Source organism: Oncorhynchus clarkii, chromosome 23, assembly GCF_045791955.1.
Source record: "Oncorhynchus clarkii lewisi isolate Uvic-CL-2024 chromosome 23, UVic_Ocla_1.0, whole genome shotgun sequence".
Taxonomy (NCBI): domain Eukaryota; kingdom Metazoa; phylum Chordata; class Actinopteri; order Salmoniformes; family Salmonidae; genus Oncorhynchus; species Oncorhynchus clarkii.
Window position 1 is genome coordinate 23,857,422 of NC_092169.1, and position 24,614 is coordinate 23,882,035.

At 41.0% G+C, this 24,614-nt stretch overlaps 1 protein-coding gene across 2 annotated transcripts; it reads right to left on the bottom strand.

Moving 5' to 3' along the window:
- Positions 1-1,224: 1,224 nt before the first annotated feature.
- LOC139381738 (annexin A11a) lies at positions 1,225-24,614 on the bottom strand. 2 transcript variants are annotated; one of them, XM_071125478.1, is made up of 15 exons: positions 24,459-24,614; positions 13,554-13,795; positions 13,119-13,207; positions 12,360-12,575; positions 11,994-12,081; positions 8,927-9,021; positions 8,289-8,402; positions 7,999-8,089; positions 7,807-7,886; positions 6,010-6,066; positions 5,721-5,814; positions 4,614-4,709; positions 2,533-2,591; positions 2,133-2,255; positions 1,225-1,984 (listed from the first exon to the last, which is right to left on the bottom strand). In XM_071125478.1, the coding sequence occupies exons 2-15, from the start codon at positions 13,783-13,785 to the stop codon at positions 1,925-1,927; spliced, it is 1,494 nt and encodes a 497-aa protein (XP_070981579.1). In that variant the 5' UTR covers positions 13,786-13,795; positions 24,459-24,614; the 3' UTR covers positions 1,225-1,924. The 2 variants fall into 2 exon arrangements, with proteins under 2 accessions (XP_070981579.1, XP_070981580.1); XM_071125479.1 differs by lacking the exon at positions 12,360-12,575 and having other exon boundaries at positions 1,721-1,984; positions 24,459-24,586.

Here is a 24,614-nt window from a genome sequence, read left to right on the forward strand (position 1 = left end):
AAAATAGCCCCCAACATTCTACTCAACAAATTGGATGCAGTCTATTACAGTGCCATCCGTTTTGTCACCAAAGCCCCATATACTACCCACCACTGCGACCTGTACGCTCTCGTTGGCTGGCCCTCGCTTCATACTCGTCGCCAAACCCACTGGCTTCAGGTCATCTACAAATATTTGATAGGTAAGGCCCCGCCTTAGCTCAGCTCACTGGTCACCATAGCAGCACCCACCCGTAGCACGCGCTCCAGCAGGTATATCTCTCTAGTCACCCCTAAAGCCAATTCCTCCTTTGGCCGCCTTTCCTTCCAGTTCTCTGCTGCCAATGACTGGAATGAATTGCAAAAATCACTGAAGCTGGAGACTCATATCTCCCTCACTAGCTTTAAGCACCAGCTGTCAGAGCACTGCACCTGTACATAGCCCATCTAACTACCCCATCCCCATACTGTATTTATTTATTTATCTTGCTCCTTTGTACCCCAGTATCTCTACTTGCAAATTAATATTCTGCATATCAATCACTCTAGTGTCTAATTGGTATATTGTAATTACTTCGCCACCATGGCCTATTTATTGCCTTACCTTCATTTTCTTACCTAATTTGCATACACTGTATATAGGTTTTCTACAACTGTATTATTGACTGTATGTTTTGTTTATTCCATGTGTTGTTGTATGTATGCTTTATTCTTGGCCAGGTCGCAGTTGTAAATGAGAACTTGTTTCAACTTGCCTACCTGGCTAAATAAGGGTGAAATAAAAAAATAAAAACGACTTGTCTACAAAATCATATTGCTGTGACTGCTTTCAAATAAAGGTCATTGCAACTGGCACGGTTTTCTCCTTTGCTCACTGACTCCACAAATAACAGGCCAAGAATATCAGCCATTTGTTGAAAGTGTCAGGGGCCTGGGGTCAGAAACAGGAATTAGTGCTCTTCCTTGCCTCAAGACTAAAACACAGTATAATGCAACAACAACATTAGCATGGATGGGCAGGGTAGCCTAGTGGTTAGAGTGTTGGACTAGTAACCGGAAGGTTGCAAGTTCAAACCCCCGAGCTGACAAGGTACAAATCTGTCGTTCTGCCCCTGAACAGGCAGTTAACCCACTGTTCCTAGGCCGTCATTGAAAATAAGAATTTGTTCTTAACTGACTTGCCTAGTTAAATAAAGTTTTTTTTTTTTTTTTAAATGGATGAAATCATCAGTAGGGGAAAAAACAGCAGTGTTTCTCAACATTTATTTTCAGATGTAATATTAAATCAGAGCACCGTTAATGAAATTAGATTTTAGTTAGAAGTTAGATTGACAGATATGCTCAAAGAGATTGTAGCAAACAGCAGACAAAAAAAACACAATGATAGTGTACACACACACCATATAAACACAAATATAAACCGAACACTTTGGTACTTTAGGTACTTTAGCTGCTAAGTATTCTGACTTCAGAGTCATGTATTTAACATTTCAACTAAACCAATTACTACTTAGTTAACATATACAATTAGATATGCATAATATTGGCACAGGCTTGAAAAAATAAAATATTTTTTTATTTAAATTCAAATTCTAATCAAAGTTGCACGTTGCACCTTTAGGGCATTTTTACCCTGACTAAGTTATAATATCCAGCACTGATATTACACTTATGGAAAAACATATACTTTCTTGCTCATACAAAATATAGAAAAGGAACAGCTTTTATGATTGGAGGTTCTCATATCATATAACATGTGCTAAAAGTTGCAATGAAGAAAATGGATGGCATGGCATGCAGTATTGCTGACTGTGGTGCATGCATAGATAGATAGGAATATATATATATATATATACTATTATAGGCTAGTCAGTAAATGGGTATATATGTAAACATTGGAGATATAGTGTGGGGGACATCCTGTAAAGAAAGCTGACATGGTTCCTCTAGTCGCTCCCTCCACACAGCTTTAACAGCAGTTTCTTATAGTCCCCTGAAGTGTCTCCCTGTCATAGACAACAACAAACACATCAACAAACTAGTCCAGAACATCATACTAGAATGCCCAACTTGCTCTATAGCAGTAGCATTATTGAAGGTACTGGTGTGTGTATGTGTGTTGGAATTTGTGTAGTGATGAGGAGAGATACTTACAGAGATGTCTGTGTAGAGCGACTTGCCATATGTCTTGACGTATTCCTGACGGATATCCAACATGTCCACCTCAGAACGGGTCACCATTATCCTAATCAGGGTTTTGTCCTTGGTCCCGGCCCCCTGAGAAAACACGCACATGCACACGCGCGCGCACACAAACACACACACACACACACACACACACACACACACACACACACACTTATTTAAAGAGTACAGTTATCAGAAGCAATTACTGTAATAATGCAATATCATTGGGACTGGTAAAGTGAAAATGTAGTGAGTGTAAACAGTGTTCACTTATCTGTCGTGGACAGTTTTGTTGTTCTGTGCTGTATGTACAATATGTTGTAATCAGTCCAGACAGACATACAGACAGAAACGGGGCATGTCTTACCTTCATGGCCTTGTAAAGTCTCTCAGCAAAGTAGGCGGGTGTGTTCTTAATACACTTGACTGGAACACAGAGAGAGCAGAGGGTTAGAATTAACCTTAGTAGGCGGGCGCTAGTCTTCGGAGGGAGGGACTGATAACATGGCCAGTCTGTTTGTGCTACAATGCCAACTCCTAGTCAGTCATTGTCATGCCAAATGTTTAGCTTGAAAATGAAAGCCTTTGAGTTTGCAAGAGCACAAACAGACTTGAGACAAGGTGACTGATACTGTGTGTTGAAGGAAACTCTCAGAAACAAACAAAACTAACGGTTAAAAATGATATGAAGGGATAAAACTGAAAAGATTGTCAAGTCATATCTGAAACCAGAACTTGAAAATACCCTGAGTGTACAAAACATACAAATATTGAGTTGCACCCGCCCCTTTTGCCCGCAGAACAGTCTCAATTCGTCAGGGCCTGGACTCTACAAGGTGTTGAAAGTGTTCCACAGGGCTGCTGGCCCATGTTGACACCAATGTTTCCAACAGTTGTGTCAAGTTGGTTGGATGGCCTTTGGGTGGTGGACTATTCTTGATACACACGGGAAACTGTTAAGCGTGAAAAACCCAGCAGTGTTGCAGTTCTTGACACAAATTGATGTGCCTGGCACCGACTACCATACCCCTTTCAAAAGCCCATTTTCTATCTTGGACATTCACCCTCTGAATGGCACACATACACAATCCATGTCTCAATTGTCTCAATGCTTAAAAATCCTTCTTGAACCTGTCCCCTCCCCTTCATCTACACTGATTGAAGTGTATTTAACAGGTGACATCAATAAGGGATCATAGCTTTCACCTGGATTCACCTGGTCAGTCTATGTCATGCAAAGAGTTCATAATGTTTTGTATACTCAGTGTATATGAAAATATATGAATGTAGTTTTATAAACACAGTCAGAAGCGTGAAATACATTTTTAAACATCACATCAACATGACTTCTGTACGGACAAACATCATGCATAATGGAACAAGCAAACAACACATCGTTACTATGAAGTGTGTATGGAGAGTGAGCATCTCTTGATACAAAGTCAGATAATAACAACGATGTCACCCAGTCAAAATAATCTAAAAGCATGTTACTGTACCATTAACCGGAGCAACGATAGCCAAGTGAAGGAAAATAACAACACCAATTACTCATTCAGACAGCAACAGTGTGACAACTCACATATTGTTATAGCTTCTTCTATAACATCTTTTCACAGTAAGAATGAGTAAGCTATGGGTGTTAACTGTCAAGAGAATTTTGTTCTCATGTTCATTTTCCAATGCAATTAACACACTCTGTCATTTTCTAAGAATTTGTAAGGTTCTTATTTAAATGAAATGGACAGAGATCAGTCAACTTAGCCAATAGTGCTTATTCTCGAGAGCTCTGCTCATAATACCATGTACATTGGTTTATATACCTCACATTTCGTCATAAATGTCCCTCCTCCTCTCAGATACAATGGCAATATAGTTGACAAGCCTTCTCACATTGTTTAACAGGTGACAGACAATCTACTACAAGCCCAAGGTCTCTCCCCTTTCTGGGTGGGGACAGAATGTCCTGTAAGGAACACAGTATTCCAGCCGGTCTGGCGATAGCTCCATTCGTTTCGAACAAGGAACAGAAAGTCCTCGTTCTAATTCTTGACTAAAACTACACACATTATATTCAGTGTTTTGATTATAATAGGATTCATACATTCATACAGTGACAGGGTAGTATTCTACTGTTTAGTTATAGTTCTACGTTAAATGTATACATAAGTTAGTCATTATTCATATAAATCCCATAACATAACACATTCAGCTTAAAAAGAAATTCCCAGCTACTGTTACGTCAAACAGTGAAACCCCATACAGGAATTGGGTGGAACCATTGTTCAAGTTTTTTTTTGGTAATCCCCTACACATACATCTGGGTATTTCACTCTGTGTGTGTGTAGTGGTGTGACATAGAGTGTTAGTATGTGTTTGCGTAGAGTAGACGTAGACGTGTAGGTGTGACCTGAATGGGTTTGTGTTAACGAAAAGGTGTCCTCTTACCCACGGCCACCATTCCACTCTCCAGGTCTCCAGACATTTCTCTGTCGATGCTCTTCTCTAGGTCTCTGCCACACATTTGCTGATACTCATGGAACACTGCACATATGCACGCACACACAGGCACACACACACACACGGATAAGGTAGTGGCAAAAGCTATGAATCAAGATGAGCGGACAGCACCAGAGGACTGATATTTCATATACACTCAGTGGCCATCTAGTACCGGGTCAGACCCCTTTTGCCTCCTGAACAGCCGGAATCCTGGAGGCATGGATTCTACAAGGTGTGGCGTTCAAACGTTGCTCAATTGGTATCAAGGGACCTAACGTGTGCCAGGAAAATATTCCCCACACCATTATACCACCAGACTGTACCGTTGATACCAGGCAGGATGTGTCCATGGACTCATGCTGCTTACGCCAAATCCTGACTCAGCCATCAGCATGATGCAACAGGAACTGGGATTTGTCACACCAGGCAATATTTTTTCACTCCTTAATTGTCCAGTGTTGGTGATCGCGTGCCCACTTGAGCTGCTTTTTGTAGCTGATAGGAACCCAGTGTGGTCGTCTGCTGCAATAGCCCATCCGTGACAGGGTTTAACGAGTTGTGCATTCTGCACACCACTGTTGTGCTGCGGCGTTGTTTGCATGTTTGTGGCCAGCATGCTAGCTTGCACGATTCTTGCCATTCTCCTTCTCATCAACAAGATGTTTTCGCCCACAGGACCGCAGCCGACTGGATGTTTTTTGTTTGTCGCACAGTTCTCTGTCAACCCTAGACACTCTCGTGCGTGAAAAGCCCAGGAGGGCAGCCGTTTCTGAGACACTGGAACCGGTGCGCCTGACACTGAAGACCATACTATGCTCAAAGTCCTTTAGGTCACTAGTTATGCCCATTCTACCGTAGATTCTAACAGTAACTGAATGCTTCGATGCCTGTCTGCCTGCTTGCTTTATATAGCAAGCCACGACCACGTTACTCACCGTCTGAAGGAGTGAACCATATTCGTGAATGGGTGGTGTACCTAATAAACTAGCAAGTGAGTGTACATTTAATTGATATTTGACTTCTTACAGTACCATTCCTCTCCCCTGTAGTTACCTGCTCTGAGGTGGGGTTTGCTCCTGGCACACAGGATGGCATTGAACTTGGACTCATCTGTTCCCACCTTGTTCTCTCCAGCAGCATACAGGGCCTGGACAGAGGGCACACAATACACACAGGCATCTTTCAATGAGTAGGTAGAGATTTAAAGTATGCCGTGTAGGGTCCTGAGTTTTTCCAGCTCAAATTTAATGAAAAACACCTGTTCCTAAGTATGTTGAAGACACAATACAGTCTGTAGATTAGACGTCACAAGGTTCATTATAGATAAGAAATGACAATTTACCTGGGCATCTTGTTTGGCTACAGAGATGTCCACTGTCTCTCTTTCATCTCGATTACCCTGAGAGCACAAACACAACACATAATCAGGGCCAGCTGCAGGCATAGGCAACATAAGCGATCGCTTAGGGACCCCGACTGGAACTGTTGAGAGTTAGAATGGTAGAATACCCAACGTGCAAGTTAGACATTTGGTTGTGCATCAGCAGTTTTTCTCTTGTTTTTTCAGTCACTGACAGTCACTCAATTAACCATGTCAGCTAACAAGTAGGTTAGTAAATTAGTCCAGCCAGTTATCTACACCTTGTAGTGTTAATGGGTGAATACTGACAGGGCACGCAGGGCCCATTGATTTTGTTAGTCACTCTCACTCAGATATCACTAACATGGCATAAGTCATGGCAAAATGTGTAGAATTGCAGGAAATTTGCTTTAAAACTTCAAAAAGGTATCTCTGCCCCATGGCACAAAGAGTATAATTGTATGAAATGTGTTACAAAACTTTACAAATGTAAAACTAATTTTTCAACCACAGACTACAACTACAGACTTCAACCACAAGTCTGGTTCATCATTGGGAGCAATGTCCAAACGCCTGAAGGTACCACGTTCATCTGTACATACAATAGTTCGCAAGTATAAACACCATGGGACCACGCAGCCGTCATACCACTCAGGAAGGAGACGCGTTCTGTCTCCTAGAGATCAACGTACCTTGGTGCGAAAAGTGCAAATCAATCCCAAAACAACAGCAAGGGACCTTGTGAAGATGCTTGAGGAAACAGGTACAAAAGTATCTATATCCACAGTAAAACGAGTCCTATATCGACATAACCTGAAAGGCCGCTCGGCAAGGAAGAAGCCACTGCTGAAAAACCGCCATGAAAAAAGCCAGACTACAGTTTGCAACTGCACACTGGGACAAAGACTGTACTTTTTGGAGAAATGTCCTCCGGTCTGATGAAACAAAAATAGAACTGTTTGGCCATAATGACCATGGTTATGTTTGGAGGAAAACAGGGGAGGCTTGCAAGCCGAAGAACACCATCCCAACCGTGAAGCACGGGGGTGGCAGCATCATGTTGTGGGGGTGCTTTGCTGCAGGAGGGACTGGTGCACTTCACAAAATAGATGGCATCATGAGGCAGGAAAATTATGTGGCTATATTGAAGCAACATCTCAAGACATCAGTCAGTTAAAGCTTGGTCGCAATGGGTCTTCCAAATGGACAATGACCCCAAGCATTGTGGCAAAATGGATTAAGGACAACAAAGTCAAGGTATTGGAGTGGCCATCACAAAGCCCTGACCTCAATCCTGAAGAAAATGTGTGGACAGAACTGAAAAAGCGTGTGCGAGCTAGGAGTTAGTTACACCAGCTCTGTCAGGAGGAATGGGCCAAAATTCACCCAACTTATTGTGAGAAGCGTGTGGAAGGGTACCTGAAACGTTTGACCCAAGTTAAACCATTTAAAGGCAATGCTACCAAATACTAATTAAGTGTATGTAAACTTCTGACCCACTGGGAATGTGATGAAAGAAATAAAAGCTGAAATAAATAACTCTCTCTACTATTATTCTGACATTTCACGTTCTTAAAATAAAGTGGTGATCCTAACTGACCTAAGACAGGGAATTTTTTACTAGGATTCAATTTCAGGAATTGTGAAAAACTGAGTTTAAAGGTATTTGACTAAGGTGTATGTAAACCTTCGACTTCAACTGTATGTACTGTATCTATTCCTATGTATATGTATTTCTAATGTATACATTATTCTACATCTATGGGCCATAGGCTGTACCTGGGCCAGAGAGATGAGGAGTCTACGGAAGTGTCCTGAGGTGTCCCCACTGATGGCATCTTCCAGTGACTTCTTATTCTCTGAAATAACACACACAGCTTTCTTACACAGCACAGTCCAGAGCAGTACACTTCTCATATTTATTTCAAAGGTTTTTTCCTCAACACTGTCTGTCATCCCTGAGGAACTTACCTGTCTTGTAGACCATGTTGATCTCTCTGATCTCTGCGTTGGAGCGAGAGGACAGGATCTCTATCAGACAAGCCTCGTCTGTCCCTGCACCCTGTCAGAACATACAGTAGAGAACAGTTGGTAGGTTTACGACATGAATATTACTATTTCTCTGTTCGTTAAACTAGTTTAGCTAGTTGTGTCAAACACAAAACAAAAACATTCCACTTGTTTGCACGTACGAACGCAAACACACACACACGCTAAGAGAGAGTATCCATGTCAGTGATTATAAAAACCCTTTCACAAACCTTAATGGCATCTTTGAGTTCATATGCATCAAGCTGGGCTGGGGTCTTCAACATGGCCAGCACCAGCTTCTCAAAGTTCCCTGACAGCTCTGACTTCAGATCCTTAACCAGATCCTAGGAAGGTAAGGGGATACAAGCTTGGTGTAATTCAATGCTAACCAATATATTCTTGAGTTGGGCTGGTGCTCAGTGGTACAGAGAACAAGCACTTTCACTGTTCTATAACTTGAATATCGGCACCGTCATTTCCTGTACTGCTTGAGTACTGGCACCTCTTTTAGAATATTGGCTGTAAAATATGAAAAGTAATGGCAAATATATAGAAAGCGTACCGGCACCCAAAATGAGTGGCGAGACCTACTTCAGTTCACTTCAAGCATTAATGCTATCTGTGTTCAACTGCTGTGCCATGTGTGTTCCGGATACTGCTATAATGGGGTCTGAGGGAATCAAGTCCCCCAGCTACGTTGTTAACTGGCAGAACCATCAGCTGCTGTTGAGATATACCCTCTGACCCTCCCTGAACCTCACTTATACAGATCATTGTATGATGCTGTAACACTCATTATATTAATTTGTTCCATAATAACTCAAATTAGATAAATAAAGTATCATGTTTTTAAATGTAACTGTATTACCTTTCCGTAGGAAGTTTTGAAGGCCGCGAGCATGGGAACACGCTGTATGTTTGAGCGACTCCCTAGCAGGTCTATGATGGCCTGTTCATCAGTACCTGTAGGACAAGTTCCCTGTCAGAACACATATTCAAAACTGCCCATCCATTTCCCTTCATGAGTTTATAACATCATTTTTTTTTACTAGTATAGCTCAGCAAATATCATTACCAGGTCTTCATACATAATTAAGTAATTCAAAGATTGAGGCTCAATGATAGAAGGCAATGTCATTGCTAGTGTTGAATTTACCTATCCATTCCTTTCAGATCTACACAAGTGTGTATTGTATAAGGTTACTGACAAGGGGTTGTTTCTGGACAGGGCCTATTCTCTCGTGACATCTGGCCATTACGCATGTAATATTTGTTTCTGGTTCCAAGATTAGATAGGGCTTATGTATGCTCGGCCCTTATTCATGTGCTCTCTGACACCTGGAGTTGGAAGACAGGAGACAATGCCAAAGGACTAGTCAGCCCTCCCTCCACCAAAATGTTTCTCTCTGTTACAGTATTCAGAAGACTGACTATTGAATGTAATTGAATAGTACTATAGTATCCATGTTTGGTATATATCTGAAACGTGTTCACTGAGGATAACTCTGATGCTAACTATGTGCATGTATGATCTCTGTGGTTACTTGTATCTGTACAGGGTGAAATCTGAATTGCTATATGCAAAAAGGTTTTATGGTCCTCTCAGGAATTATGTCATATTTACACTGGTCTCATCCCCCACAAAACCATTTAAATGCTGTGACACCCTGCGGAGATTGGGCCTTGGTGGTCAGGTTACACTGTAAACTTTGTATCGTTTGATTGATCAAAGGTGATTGGTTCTGGGTTGAAAGGATACACCTTCAGATGTTATAAATGGAATTAAATGCCTTTGTTCTGTCTCTTATCCTGTATCCAGTCCATGGAGGAAGGTTGTATGATCAATTCTCATTTCCTCGGCTTCTAGGCCTCTGGCTAGTAAGCCTCTCTTTGTCCATGCTTTGCCTTGTAAGTTAACCTTAGAATCTACACTACCGGTCAAAAGTTTTAGAACACCTACTCATTCAAGAATTTGTATTTCTTTTTCATATTTTCTACATTGTAGAATACTAGTGAAGACATCAAAACTATGAAATAACACATATGGAATCATGTAGTAACCGAAAGTATTAAACAAATCTAAATATATTTGAGATTTGAGATTTTTCAAATAGCCACCCTTTGCCTTGATGACAGCTTTGCATGCTCTTGGCATTCTCTCAATCAGCTTCATGAGATAGTCACCTGGAATGCATTTCAATTAACAGGTGTGCCTCCTTAAAGTTAATTTGTGGAATTTCTTTCCTTCTTAATGCGTTTGAGCCAAACAGTTGTGTTGTGACAAGGTAGGGGTGGTATACAGAAGATAGCCCTGGTAATAATAAAAGACCAAGTCCATATTATGGCAAGAACAGGTCAAATAAGCAAAGAGAAACTACAATCCATCATTACTTTAAAAAACGAAGGTCAGTCAATACGGAAAACTTAAAGAACTTTGAAAGTTCCTTCAAGTGCAGTCGTATAAACCATCAAGCGCTATGATGAAACTGTCTCTCATGAGGACCTCCACAGGAATGGAAGACCCAGAGTTACCTCTGCTGCAGAGTATCATTTCATTAGAGTTACCTGCCTCAGAAATTGCAGCCCAAATAAATGCTTCACAGAGTTCAAGTAACAGACATCTCAACATCAACTGTTCAGAGGAGACTGCTTGAATCAGGTCTTCATGGTCGAATTGTTGCAAAGAAACCACTACTAAAGGACACCAATAAGAAGAAGAGACTTGCTTGGGCCAAGAAACACGAGCAATGGACATTAGACCGGTGGAAATGTGTCCTTTGGTCTGGAGTCCAAATTGGAGATTTTTGGTTCCAACCGCCGTGTCTTTGTGAGACGGATGATCTCCGCATGTGTATTTCCCACCGTGAAGCATGAAGGAGGAGGTGATATGGTGTGGCGGTGCTTTTCTGGTGACACTGTCTGTGATGTATTTAGAATTCAAGGCACACTTAACCAGCATGGCTACCACAGCATTCTGCAGCTATACGCCATCCAATCTGGTTTGGGCTTAGTGGGACTATCATTTGTTTTTCAACAGGACAATAACCCAACACTGGCTGTGTTAGGGCTATTTTACCAAGAAGCAGAGTGATGGAGTGCTGCATCAGATGACCTGACCTCCACAATCACCTGACCTCAACCAAATTTAGATGGTTTGGGATGTGTTGGACCACCGAGTGAGGAAAAGCAGCCAACAAGTGCTCAGCATATGTGGGAACTCCAAGACTGTTGGAAAAGCATTCCAGGTGAAGCTGGTTGAGAGAATCCCAAGATTATGCAAAGCTGTCATCAAGGCAAAGGGTGGCTATTTAAAAATGTTTTAATATAAAATATATTTTGATTTGCTTAACACTGTTTTAGTTACTACATGATTCCATATGTGTTATTTCATAGTGTTGATGTCTTCACTATTATTCTACAATGGAGCAAATAGTAAAAAATAAAGAAAAACCCTTGAATGAGTAGGTGTTCTAAAACTTGACCGATAGTGTATATGCCTACAATAATGCTTTGTTAATGTCAGTATAACCTTATAACTTAAGCTTTATGTCTTGTATTCATTTTACAGTTATGAAATAATACTTGCTTTGATAGTCACTTCCCATGACCATTCCTTAGTCAGCTAAACGCATTATACTCGATTGCACATGGTTTAACTGTAGTCTTTTGCATATTCGTAATTATCTTTATGAGTCAGATTTAAAAAAATATTGGCCTATTGCTTAGTCTTATTACGAGTCGCATGTGAGGTATTTATAATATCATACACACTGTATATACAAATGTCAAATATGGCTTGCCACTAACTAACTCAATCACTGGACCAATGTATAAAAGGTTAGGGGTTGTTTCTGGACAGGGTCTAACTCACTCACGAGACTCCAGTTTAAGGGGCTAGGGGTTGTTTCTGGACAGTGTCTATTTAACCAACTCACCAAAGCCCTTCATGGCTTTCCTCAGAACCTCCACATCTCTCAGTGGGTCTGCTCCCGGATAATCCTTGATGCTTCCCCTGAATCCTCTCTGAAAGAAAAGGGAATTAATCCATAATGAAACCTGATTGCTTAACACTGTCAGTGTTATTTGCTAGTAAAACTCCTGGCAAAATCTCTTATAATTGACATCTCAAGAAGAGTAAGAAAACGATAGAAGCCCAATCAATATTAGTGCAGAACATTTAGGTATTCAAGTTTAAACCCTTGGATAAAGTATGGACCCTTAACCAGATGTATGCCTGTCCTAAAATGGTATTTTGAAGGACTATTGTCAAAATAGGGTTAAATCCTCCCAGTGTGTCTTACATTGATGGCAGGAGAGACTGGAATGGCTCCACCTCCAGGCATGGACGGGTTGGGCGACGGGGCTTGAGGGTACACTGGCATGGGCTGATTAGGCGCTGGTCCTCCTCCGTAACCCGGCATGGAGGGGTTGGGTGAGGGTGCCCGTGGGTAGCCAGGCATGGGCTGGCCTGGATAGGCCATGCCTGGGCCTTGAGGCTGGGGCATCTGCTCTCCTGGCTGGGGGTACATACCATAGGGCTGTTGGTTAGGGGGCTGGGGGGCAGGGTGGGGGTATCCATGAACATGGCTGCGGAGATCGGGTTGGCATGTGATTGGAGCAGAAGTGGGCATCCAATAAAATGTGCAGGAAGCTGATTGGTTTCAATTAATCTGCAAGCAAAGCTGTTTTGTAAATAATCAATTATGTATTATAGATGTTGATTAAACATCTGCTTTTGTTTTTTTAATAAAGAGAAAATAAAAGACAATATAAAAAATGAAGTATACAAAACATGGAGTTTTGAAGGATTACAACAGTGAAAGAGAAGGTTGCAGCAAATTATTATGTTTTTGAAGCACTATCTAAGCTAATAAACATGAGCTACATTATTTTAGTCACGCGAGAGAGACTATTAAGGAAGGTTAACCAGAAAGCTGCAACATAGATAGATATGAGAAAAAGATGACCTGGGTAAAAAGTCAATAATTGGGTTGTGATTTCCATTATTGGCCGTGCAATTCATGGGGATGGGTTGTACTGTATTTTCATGCCAGACTTACCATGGCTGGGAGATTGCCTGCGCTGAATCCAGGGTTGGACAGATTATCAAGACCAAAGGCGGGGAAACCAGCACCACCTCCCCAACTATCTGTAACAGATGACATAGATGGGGATAAACCAGAGGATAATTGTTCTATTTTAAATAGAAAGTGCTTAAACTTCATACTAGAGAAGTTTTAACAAATATCTGGTATTGCTGCTAGGGCAGAGAGGTAAAAAAATGGGTCCGTATTAAATTGGCTTTGGAATGAAACACCAGGACTAGCAATAAACACACTTGCCAATTCTAGTCAGCAGAATGGGAGTACTATGTCAGTCACAAGTTGGTCTGTGAGTGTTGTCTCTCAGCACAGCGAAGGTTGTTTAGAGAATAAAACATATAAAACATGCTGCATGTGCATATATTAGGCATATCTGTTGTCCTGAGGCCTTACCTGCTGGGGGTATGGCTGGGTACCCTCCAGCTCCAGGCTGTGGTGGATAGCCACCAGCCGGTGGGGGGTAACCACCTGCCTGGGGTGGGTAACCACCTGCCTGGGGTGGATAGCCTCCGGCTTGGGGTGGGTAGGCGCCCGGCTGAGGGGGATAGCCTCCAGCTTGGGGTGGGTAGGCGCCCGGCTGAGGGGGATAGCCACCAGCTTGAGCGGGGTATCCTGGATAACTCATGGTTTATGGTCTGAAATAAGGAAAAATATCTAAATGTAAGGCCTATTTTTTATGTGTAAAAGCATTCTGTTTGGAGTTTTTCTGTTCCGGGTTAGGTTATGATGACAGGAAAATGCAGTGGGCCACTCCCCTCTCCATGAAGTTTAGCTGGGGAGAAGAAACATGGCTATATTCCTCAGGATGACCCATTAAGCAGGAATGAATCGTGATTTCCTTGGCTGATGGTTTAATTTTTAACATGATCAATTTATGGGTAACTGTGTATAAATGGAACAACTACATACATGAAATTTAGTATTTTCCTGAAGTTTACAAAAACTAAACACAGAAATAATATTTTTGGGACACATACAGTGCCTTCAGAAACTATTAATACCCCTTAACTTATTCCACATTTTGTTGTGTAAAAGCCAGAATTCAAAATATATTTTTTTCTCACCCATCTACAGACAATACCCTATAATGACAAAGTGAAAACACTTTTGACATTTCTGCACATTTATTGAAAATGAAATACAGAAATATCTCATTTACATAAGTATTCACACCCCTGAGTCAATACATGTTAGAATCACCTTTGGCAGCAATTACAGCTGTGAGTCTAAGATATTTTCACACCTGGATTGTACAATATTTGCACATAATTCTTTTTTTAAAATTCTTCAAAGTCTGTGAAGTTTGTTGTAAATCATTGCTAGATGGCCATTTTCAAGTCTTGCCATAGATGTTCAAGCCTATTTAAGTCAAAACTAACTAGGTCACTCAGGAACATTCAATGATGTCTTGGTAAGCAACTCCAGTGAATATTTGGCCTTGTGATTTAGGTTATTGTCCTGCTCAAAGGTGAATTCCTCTCCCAGTATCTGTTGGAAAGCAGACAAAAAGGTTTTTCTGAAGGATTTTGCCTGTGCTTAGTTCTATCCAGTTTATTTTTATTCTAATAAAACTCCCTAGTCCTTGCCGATGACAAGCATATCCCCCATAACATGATGCAGCCACCACCATGCTTGAAAATAAGAAGAGTGTTACTCAGTGATGCGTTGTGTTGGATTTGCCACAAACAATGCTTTGTATTCAGGACTTAAAGTAAATTTCTTCACCACGTTATTTGCAGTTTTACTTTAGTTCCTTATTACAGGATACGTGTTTTGGTATATTTTTATTCTATACAAGCTTCCTTCTTTTCACTCTGTCATTTAGGTTAGTATTGTTGAGTAATTACAATGTTGTTAATTTGTCCTCAGTTTTCTCCTATCACAGCCATTGAACTCTGCAACTGTTTTAAAGTCACAATTGGCCTCTTGGTGAAATCCCTGAGCGGTTTCCTTCGTCTCCAGCAACTGAGTTAGGATGGACACCTGTATCTTTGTAGTGACTGGGTGTATTGATACACCATCCAAAGTGTAATTATTAATTTCATGCTCAAAGGGATATGCTTTTTTTGTTTTTACCCATCTACCAATAGGTGCCCTTCTTTGAGAGGCATTGAAAACCCTCCCTCATCTTTGTGGTTAAATCTGTATTTCCCTCCAGAATATTTTAGATACATTTTTCCTACAATTCCACACTGTTTAACAGTGGGAATCCATATTCATGAAGAGAACAGAATTGTTTTTTAGGTTTTGCCACAATAAATTACACTATATATACACAGGGTATGTGGACACTCATTCAAATGAGTGGATTCGGCTATTTCAGTCACACCCGTTGCTGACAGGTGTTTAAAATCGAGCACACAGCCATGCAATCTCCATAGACAAACATTGGCAGTAAAATGGCCTTACTGAAGAGCTCAGTGACTTTCCACCTTTCCAACAAGTCAGTTCGTAAAATGTGTGCCCTGCTAGAGCTGCCCTAGTCAACTGTAAGTGCTGTTATCATGAAGTGGAAACGTCTAGGAGCAACAACAGCTCAGCTGCAAAGTGGTAGGCCACACAAGCTTGGTTGTTGGAGCGTTGGTTATACATTTATTGCATCTGAGCTCCTAGAGTGTGCGGCTCTCCTTTTCTTTTTCAAGTGTTCTACTCCGCTAGCCAGCACCCCGCCTAAACTGGTGTGCATTTCTTTCGTCTCCAGGCCACACAAGCTCACAGAACGGGACAGTCGAGTGCTGAAGCATCTGTCCTCAGTTGCAACACTCACTACAGAGTTCCAAACAGACTCTGGAAACAACATCAGCACAAGAACTGTTCATTGGGAGCTTCATAAAATGGGTTGCCATGGCCGAGCAGCCGCACACAAGCCTAAAATCACCATGCACAATGTCAAGAGTCAGCTGGAGGGGTGTAAAGCTCGCTGCCATTGGACTGTGGAGCAGTGGAAACACCTGTAAAGCGTGATTCATCACTCCAGAGAACATCTGGCAGTCCGACAGACGAATCTGGGTTTGGCGGATGCCAGTAGAACTTCTTCTTTTTGGCAAAGAAGAAATGCTCAATAACAGACATGTAAACAAATTTGTGCACAAAATTTGAGAGACATTTCTGAGATCTTTTATTTCAGCTCATGAAACATGGGACCAACACTTTACATGTTGCCTTTTGATTTTTGTTCAGTGTATATTGTTATCATTAGCCTACTCATTGTGTAACTATTACTACTTGTATTATTATGTGTTTTACTTTTCTATAATTTCTCTATTTCTTTCGTCCCTGCATTGTTGGGAACGGCCGAAAGTAAGCATTTCACTGTTAGTCCACACCTGTTGTTTACAAAGCATAAGCAGGAATACAATTTGATTTGTAACCGTGATTCGGCCATGGTGCACTGCTGAGCTCGCATATGGGGCTCAGCCAGGACCATTACCTTTGTAACTGCATAAAACATTTTACGAATGTGATTTAACCGATTGTAGTTGGAAAATAGATGGCAAAAAAATGCCATATGGTGTTAAATGCCTGTAAACCGCGTGTGGAGGAAAATTACACTTTTATACTTTTTAAATATACCACAACGTTGTTGAATACTCGTTTTTGATTGGCTAGAAGGGCATTCAATAATGGACATTAAAACCAGATAACGGGACAGTTGGAAAAGTTATCGGGACACCTTGCAATCATGACGCAATATGCGCCTACACATACATGCAGACCTTACTTGCTACAACGTTATAGAAAGCTAAACCAACAACTACACAAGCTGAAATGATATACATTGTAAACGCTGGTCCAACGAGGAAGAAAAACGTAGTGATTTGTTTTTGCAGAGATCATCGATTGGTAACCTAACGTGGTGAGTGATGAACATGAATGTCTCAAGTGGTCCCTCAAGTGGCTCTGTGCTGTCAAATCCTTCCACGTGTTTCTAGTTTGACCAGCTGTTTTCCGGAACGGCGTCCTCCATTATTTCCAAGGCAATTTACAGAACGTCGGCGTTTATGCCTTACATTTCATATTGCTTCTAGCCTAGCATTTGATTTCCAACCGTGACGGTCTTTATAAACCTTGCTCTCTGCCTGTCTGACCTCGGAAACAATGTTTCACTTTTGAAATTCGATCTCGCCCCAGTAACGTCACAGAGCATGCTGTGCCCGCACGATAAACTTTTCTGATTCAGGTGAAATCATGGAACACTATTATCATATATTAAATTAAATGTAAATAAAAACCTATGAAAACGGACAAAAATTGAGCGTTTACTGCCTTTCCAGCTGTAGAGTTTGTAACTTTAGTTGGATAAGGGAGAAGACGTTAGCCAGCCTGCTGCATAGCAACCAATGTTTTTGCACAGATTAAAGTATTGTTTTTTTTTGTCCACAGATGGAAGGATGAAATAGTATAGATTTGCAGCCAACATTGCATAACGCATTACAGGCGTCACAAGCATAGCTATGTAAATTAAGTGACCGTGGAGCTTTTGTGATTGGACAGTAAGCATTCTGGCGATTGACAGATAGCAGGACGCACTACAACAGCACAACAAAATATATAAAACAATTATACAAATTTAAGCATAGCTATGTAAATTAAGTGACTTTGGCATTCTAGGCATTGTTATTGACCCTGATTCAAACTGGCCATTTTGGCACAGTGTTTCAGAGGCTATAAATCGGTGCTAACCCTGCTCTGGAGCTGGGCCAGCTAACCCTGGGTTGGTGCTAGCCCACTTTAGAATGTGCAAGTGTGAATACTCGCTTAGCCCCGGGCTAAAATCTCCCTTTTGCTAAAGAGGCTCTTGGCCCTGGGCTGATAAAGTGTGAACGCCTTGAATTTGCTCCTGGTGCACACAGTTCAAATTATATGTAACACCATTGGACCAACACCATAGGACATGAAACAATTATACAAATTTAACAACAGCACAACAAAATATATAAAACAATTATACAAATTTAACAGCACAACAAAATATATAATTGTATTTTGCAGTTGCCTTTTCACCAGTGGTGCATTTAGTGATTCCTAACTGCACTGAACCAAATCAGTGGTGCACTGGAGCAAAGCAAACTTTGATTGGGCAAAACCATTCATCTTGAGTGGGGAGTGGGTGCAAAATACAATCTGTTAATTGTTATATCATATATACAATGCACATATCTATTTTAAGACAGACTAGCTCAAAACATTGCTAATAATTGAAAATGACAAATTACCCAATGAACCATGATCATTTTCTGGTTAAAAATGTGGAATGCCAGAACATACGTTTGCACCCCTATTTTGAAAGTGGGGTGTTTGCTGCATTGCTCAGACACCTACAGTGGCAAGAAAAAGTATGTGAACCCTTTGGAATTATCTGGATTTCTGCATAAATTGGTCATAAAATTAGATACGTTCTTCATCTAAGTCACAACAACTGACAAACACAGTCTGCTTAAACTAATATCACACAAATTATATTGAATACATAATTTAAACATTCACAGTGTAGGTTGGAAAAAGTATGAACCCCAAGGCTAATGACTTCTCCAATTATATAATTGGAGTCAGGAGTCAGCTAACCTGGAGTACAATCATTGAGACGAGATTGGAGATTTTGGTTAGAGCTGCTCTGCCCTATAAAAAACCCTCATAAAATGTGAGTTTGCTATTCACAAGAAGCATTGCCTGATGTGAATCATGCCACAAACTAAATATATCTCAGAAGACCCAAGATTAAGAATTGTTGACTTGCATAAAGCTGGAAAGGGTTACAAAAGTATCTCTAAAAGCCTTGATGATCATCAATCAGTCCACGGTAACACAAATGGTCTATAAATGGAGAAAGTTCAGCACTGTTGCTACTCTCCCTAGGAATGGCCATCCTGCAAAGAAGACTGCAAGAGCACAGCACAGAATGCTCAATGAGGTTAATGTACCGACTTTCATTAGAAGAAGGTGAAGACCAAGGTGCAGCGTGGTACATGTTCATATTATTTACTCTGACTGAGAACTGAATACAAAAAGCATAGCCGAAACAGTTCTGACAGGTGCAACAAACACTAAACAGAAAATAACCACCCACAACTAACAGTGGGAAAACAGGCTACCTAAGTATGGTTCTCAATCAGAGACAACGAAAGACAGCTGTCCCTGATTGAGAACCATACCCGGCCAAAACATAGAAATACAAAACCTAGACATACAAGCATAGAATGCCCACCCACATCACACCCTGACCAAACAAAAAACAGAAACATACAAAGCAATCTACGGTCAGGGCGTGACAGTTAAGAAGAATCCTAGTGTCAGCTAAAGACTTACAGGAATCCCTGGAACATGCTAACATCTCTGTTGACGAGTCTATGATATGTAAAACACTAAACAAGAATGGTGTTCATGGAAGGACACCACAAAAGAAGCCACTGCTGTCCAAAAAAACATTGCTGCACTTCTGAAGTTCGCAAAATAACATCTAGATGTTCCACAGCGCTACTGGCAAAATATTCTGTGGACAGATGAAACTAAAGTTGAGTTGTTTGGAAGAAACACACAACACAATGTGTGGAGAAAGAAAGGCACAACACACCAACATCAAAGTCTCATCCCAACTGTAAAGTATGGTGAAAGGGGCATCATGGTTTGGGGCTGCTTTGCTGCCTCAGGGCCTGGACAGCTTGCTATCATCAACAGAAAAATGAATTCCCAAGTTTATCAAGACATTTTGCAGGAGAATGTTATCGTATGTGTCCACCAATTGAAGATCAACAGAAGTTGGGTGATGCAACAGGACAATGACCCAAAACACAGAAGTAAATGAACAACAGAATGGCTTCAACAGAAGAAAATACGCCTTCTGGAGTGGCCCAATCAGAGTCCTGACCTCAACCCGATTGAGATGCTGTGGCATGACCTCAAGATAGTGGTTCACAACAGACATCACAAGAAAATTGCTGATCCTCCTGATTGTTGTGCAGGTCTGATCTGCAACTACAAAAAAATGTTTGCTTGAGGTTATTGCTGCCAAAGTAGGGTCAATCAGTTATTAAAACCAAGGGTTCACATACTTGTTCCACTCTGCAATGTGATTGTTTACACGGTGTGTTCAATAAAGACATGAAAACATATGAATGTTTGTGTGTTATTAGTTTAAGCAGACTGTGTTTGACTATTGTTAGATGAAGATCAGATCAAATTGTATGACCAGGTATGTCCAGGTAATTCGAAAGGGTTCACATACTTTTTCTTGCCACTGTATGGTTCCATGGAAGTATTCCTTCTCATCATTTGCATTTTAGTGACACTGAAAAGAATGACAGACTGTTTTTTGTATTTGAATAGGAACACAGTTCTAGGTCAAGAGCCTGTTCCGGAAGATGTAAAGTCAGTCAACTGACATTTACTCCGGAGGTGCTGACCTGTTGCACCCTCGACAACCACTGTGATTATTATTATTTGACCCTGCTGGTCATCTATGAACGTTTGAACATCTTGGCCATGTCCTGTTATAATCTCAACCCGGCACAGCTAGAAGAGGCCTGGTTCCTCCCTAGGTTTCTTCCTAGGTTCGGGCCTTTCTATGGAGTTTTTCCTAGCCACCGTGCTTCTACACCTGCATTGCTTGCTGTTTGGGGTTTTAGGCTGGGTTTCTGTACAGCACTTTGAGATATCAGCTGATGTACGAAGGGCTTTATAAATACGTTTGATTTGATTTAAAGTTATAGAATGTTCAGATAGTCATATCTGTTCTACATCATACATTTATGTCTGTCAGATAGAATAGGGAATCATGTCAGCTCTATTCATTCTATTTTATGTCACTGACTAGACCCAAGGTGTGCCAACATAAAACGCACATTCAGTACAAAGTTCAGCAGGGGTGTCAAACTAATTTTATAGTATAATATTAATGGATTTAAGGACTACATAACTGTTATTACACCGTCACCCATTTAATCTACATTCTTAGCACTTTTTTTCTATCTATAACAAAACGGGTACTTTCGCTGTTCCCATAGGAGAACCTTTTAATTAACCCCTTTTGGGTTCTACATGAAACCCAAAACAGTTCAACTTGGACCCAAAAAGGGTTCTACCAGGAACAAAAATGGTTCTCCTATGTGGACAATCACAGAACCATTTTTTCTAGGAGTGTACCGTACGGACACAAGTCTAAGACAACAGCCTAAAATGAAACTAAGCGAGAAAGCCAAAGTCCAAACACCAGAGGCTAAAGCAATCAACCATGCTTCTCATTTATCTAACCTATCTACAACTAATACTAATTTCAACACAAATGTATTTCTCTTTCCCTTATCAGTGGCCTGAGGCCTATAGATTTCAAGTAAACAAGCAACAGTGTAATACAGGAGTGAAATTGTGACACAAAGACATCAACATAAGAAACCAAAGCATTTGACCAGAACACAAGTTCAGCATACTCACCAAAGCCCATAGGCTATTAACATCCTGTATAATAATCAAACCACAAATCAATGGCAAATATAGCCTAAATTAAGAAACAGGCTACCACCTGGAACACAATCGCTCTGATACATTAGAATGAAATGTGGCACCTTTCTATTGATCAAATGTAAGTAACGTTACACATGTATACAGATCTGTATATAAATATAAGTAGCCATATGGGATCCATATGTGTAAGGCCCTGTAAAGCACACAAATGTTTGCTGGGCGAATGGGAGTAGGTCTTGTGCTTAAGTGTGTGGGCATATTCCTCATGTTCAATATAGAGGTTGACCGATTAATCGGCATGGCCGATGATATTTGATAGAGCAGTCTGACTGAGCGGTGGTAGGCAGCAGGTCCGTAAGCATTCATTCAATGTCACGTTCGTTTGTAGAATTAACGGACCAAGGCGCAGCGTACGTAGAGTTCCACATGTTTATTCAGATGAAACTCACAAAAACAGTAAACAGCAAACGAAATGTGCAGCAAATGCAGTGCTCACAGGCAACTAAGCAAAAACAAGATCCCACAACAAACAGGTGGGAAAAGGCTGCCTAAATGTGATCCCCAATCAGAGACAACAATAGCCTCTGACCGCAATGTCCGGTCAATTTTTCTCAGCCAAACGTGAAGAAAAAACTGAGCTATTTCGCTTACAAAAATAATATTTGGGGAAAAAATTTACTTTGGCTATCTACCTGGGAGTCCCGTGAGTGAAAACATCCGAAGTTCATCAAAGGTAAACTATTTAATTTGATTACTTTTCTGATTTTCGTGACAAGGTTGCCTGCTGCTAGCAAGGCATAATGCTATGCTAGGCTATCGATAAACTTACACAAATGCTTGTCTAGCTTTGGCTGTAAAACATATTTTGAAAATCTGAGATGACAGGGTGATTAACAAAAGGCTAAACTGTGTTCCAATATATTTCACTTGTGATTTTCATGAATAGGAATATTTTCTAGGAAGATTTATGTCCGTTGTGTTATGCTAATTAGTGTCAGATGATGACAACGGTCCCGTTCACAGGATGGGGTGTCACTAGAGGTTAAACACTAGTAAAACCAAACGCATGCTTTTCAACAGTTCGCTGCCCGCCCACCCGACTAACATCACCACCCTGGACGGTTCCGACCTAGAATATGTGGACAACTATAAATACCTAGGTGTCTGGCTAGACTGTAAACTCTCCTTCCAGACTCATATTAAACATCTCCAATCAAAAATCAAATCTAGAAACGGCTTTCTATTTGGCAACAAAGCCTCCTTCGCTCACGCCGCCAAACTTACCCTAGTAAAACTGACTATCCTACCGATCCTCGACTTCGGCAATGTCATCTACAAAATAGCTTCCAACACTCTACTCAGCAAACTGGATGCAGTCTATCACAGTGCCATCCGTTTTGTTACCAAATCACCTTATACCACCCACCACTGCGACCTGTATGCTCTAGTCGGCTGGCCCTCGCTACATATTCGTTGCCAGACCCACTGGCTCCAGGTCATCTATAAGTCTATGCTAGGTAAAGCTCCGCCTTATCTCAACACCCACCCGTAGCACATGTTCCAGCAGGTATATCTCACTGATCATCCCCAAAGCCAACACCTCATTTGGGTGCCTTTCCTTCCAGTTCTCTGCTGCCAGTGACTGGAACAAATTGCAAAAAACAAAATAAAAAATTGCTGAAGTTGGAGACTTTTATTTCCCTCACCAACTTTAAACATCAATTATCTGAGCAGCTAACCGATCGCTGCAGCTGTACATAGTTCATCTGTAAATAGCCCACCCAATCTACCTCATTACCATACTGCTTTTATTTTATTTACTTTTCTGCTCTTTTGCACACCAGTATCTCTACTTGCACATCATCATCTGCTCATGTATCACTCCAGTATTAATCTGCTACATTGTAACTATTCGCTCCTATGGCCTATTTATTGCCTACCTCCTCATGCCTTTTGCACACTCTGTATATAGACTTTTATTTTTTTCTACTGTGTCATTGATTTGTTTATTGTGTTATTGGCTTGTTTATTGTTTACTCCATGTGTAACTCTGTGTTGTTGTCTGTGTCTTTGCTTTAGCTTGGCCAGGTCGCAGTTGCAAATGAGAACTTGTCCTCAACTAGCCTACCTGGTTAAATAAAGGTGAAATAAAAACGAAAAATAAATTTTAGAAAACCACCCCGCTAACTAGCTAGCCATTTCACACTGGTTACATTCACCCCCCTTTTGACCCCCTCCTTTTCCGCAGCAACCAGTGACCCGGGTCAACAGCATCAATGTACCATTATAGCTCCCGTTATTCTCCTCGCCTCTACCTGGGCAAAGGGTAACTGTTGTCTACGTGTGCAGAGGGACCCTGGTTCGAGCCCAGGTTGGGGTGAGGAGAGGGACGAAAGCAAAATATCGAAACCATGCAAAAATTACACCACTAAACTTTTGGTCGACTTTTTAGGCGGAAGGTAGCCAGGGAAACTTTACATTTTACACTTTAAGTTGTACTTTTGTTACATTGTCAAGCTTCCGCATCGGGAAGCTAATCGGAAGAAAAGCAAATTTACCGAAGCCGCCTGTCGTTGTCAGGCAAATTACTCAAACATAAATTTCAAGTAGTTCTATAACTAACCATAGGCCTAGCCTACTTTATCATTGCAATTAGACATTTTGTTATATTGTGTATAGCCTTCGCGCAAGAGGGCTCGCTAGTAGAGAAATGAATGTATCCAAGCAATGTGTCAAAACCCCGAAAAATGTATTATGCACTATCGCTACTGGAAACGATTGATATATTATAGCTAGTTCAGCTTCGATTTACGCAAAAAATGCATTTAGTTTGTCACTTACTTTTGGTTTGCTAGACGTCTCTCCCTGCCCGCGCTGTTCTATTTTTCAAGCTCAGCCTGTATGTATATAACGAAGGTGGGTGGGACTCCTCATACTTTCCAACTAGTCTCTCACTAATTACTTCACAGTGGTGCACTATTGAATGTACAAACGTAT

Excerpts from the sequence above, each read along its gene's own strand:
- LOC139381738 (XM_071125478.1), bottom strand. The coding sequence starts at position 13,785 with ATGAGTTATCCAGGATACCCCGCTCAAGCTGGTGGCTATCCCCCTCAG. Across the intron at positions 12,576-13,118 it reads CAGGCAATCTCCCAGCCATG|CCAGGAGAGCAGATGCCCCA; the intron begins GTAAGTCTGGCA and ends ATGTACCCCCAG. Across the intron at positions 5,815-6,009 it reads TAGCCAAACAAGATGCCCAG|GCCCTGTATGCTGCTGGAGA; the intron begins GTAAATTGTCAT and ends CCCTCTGTCCAG.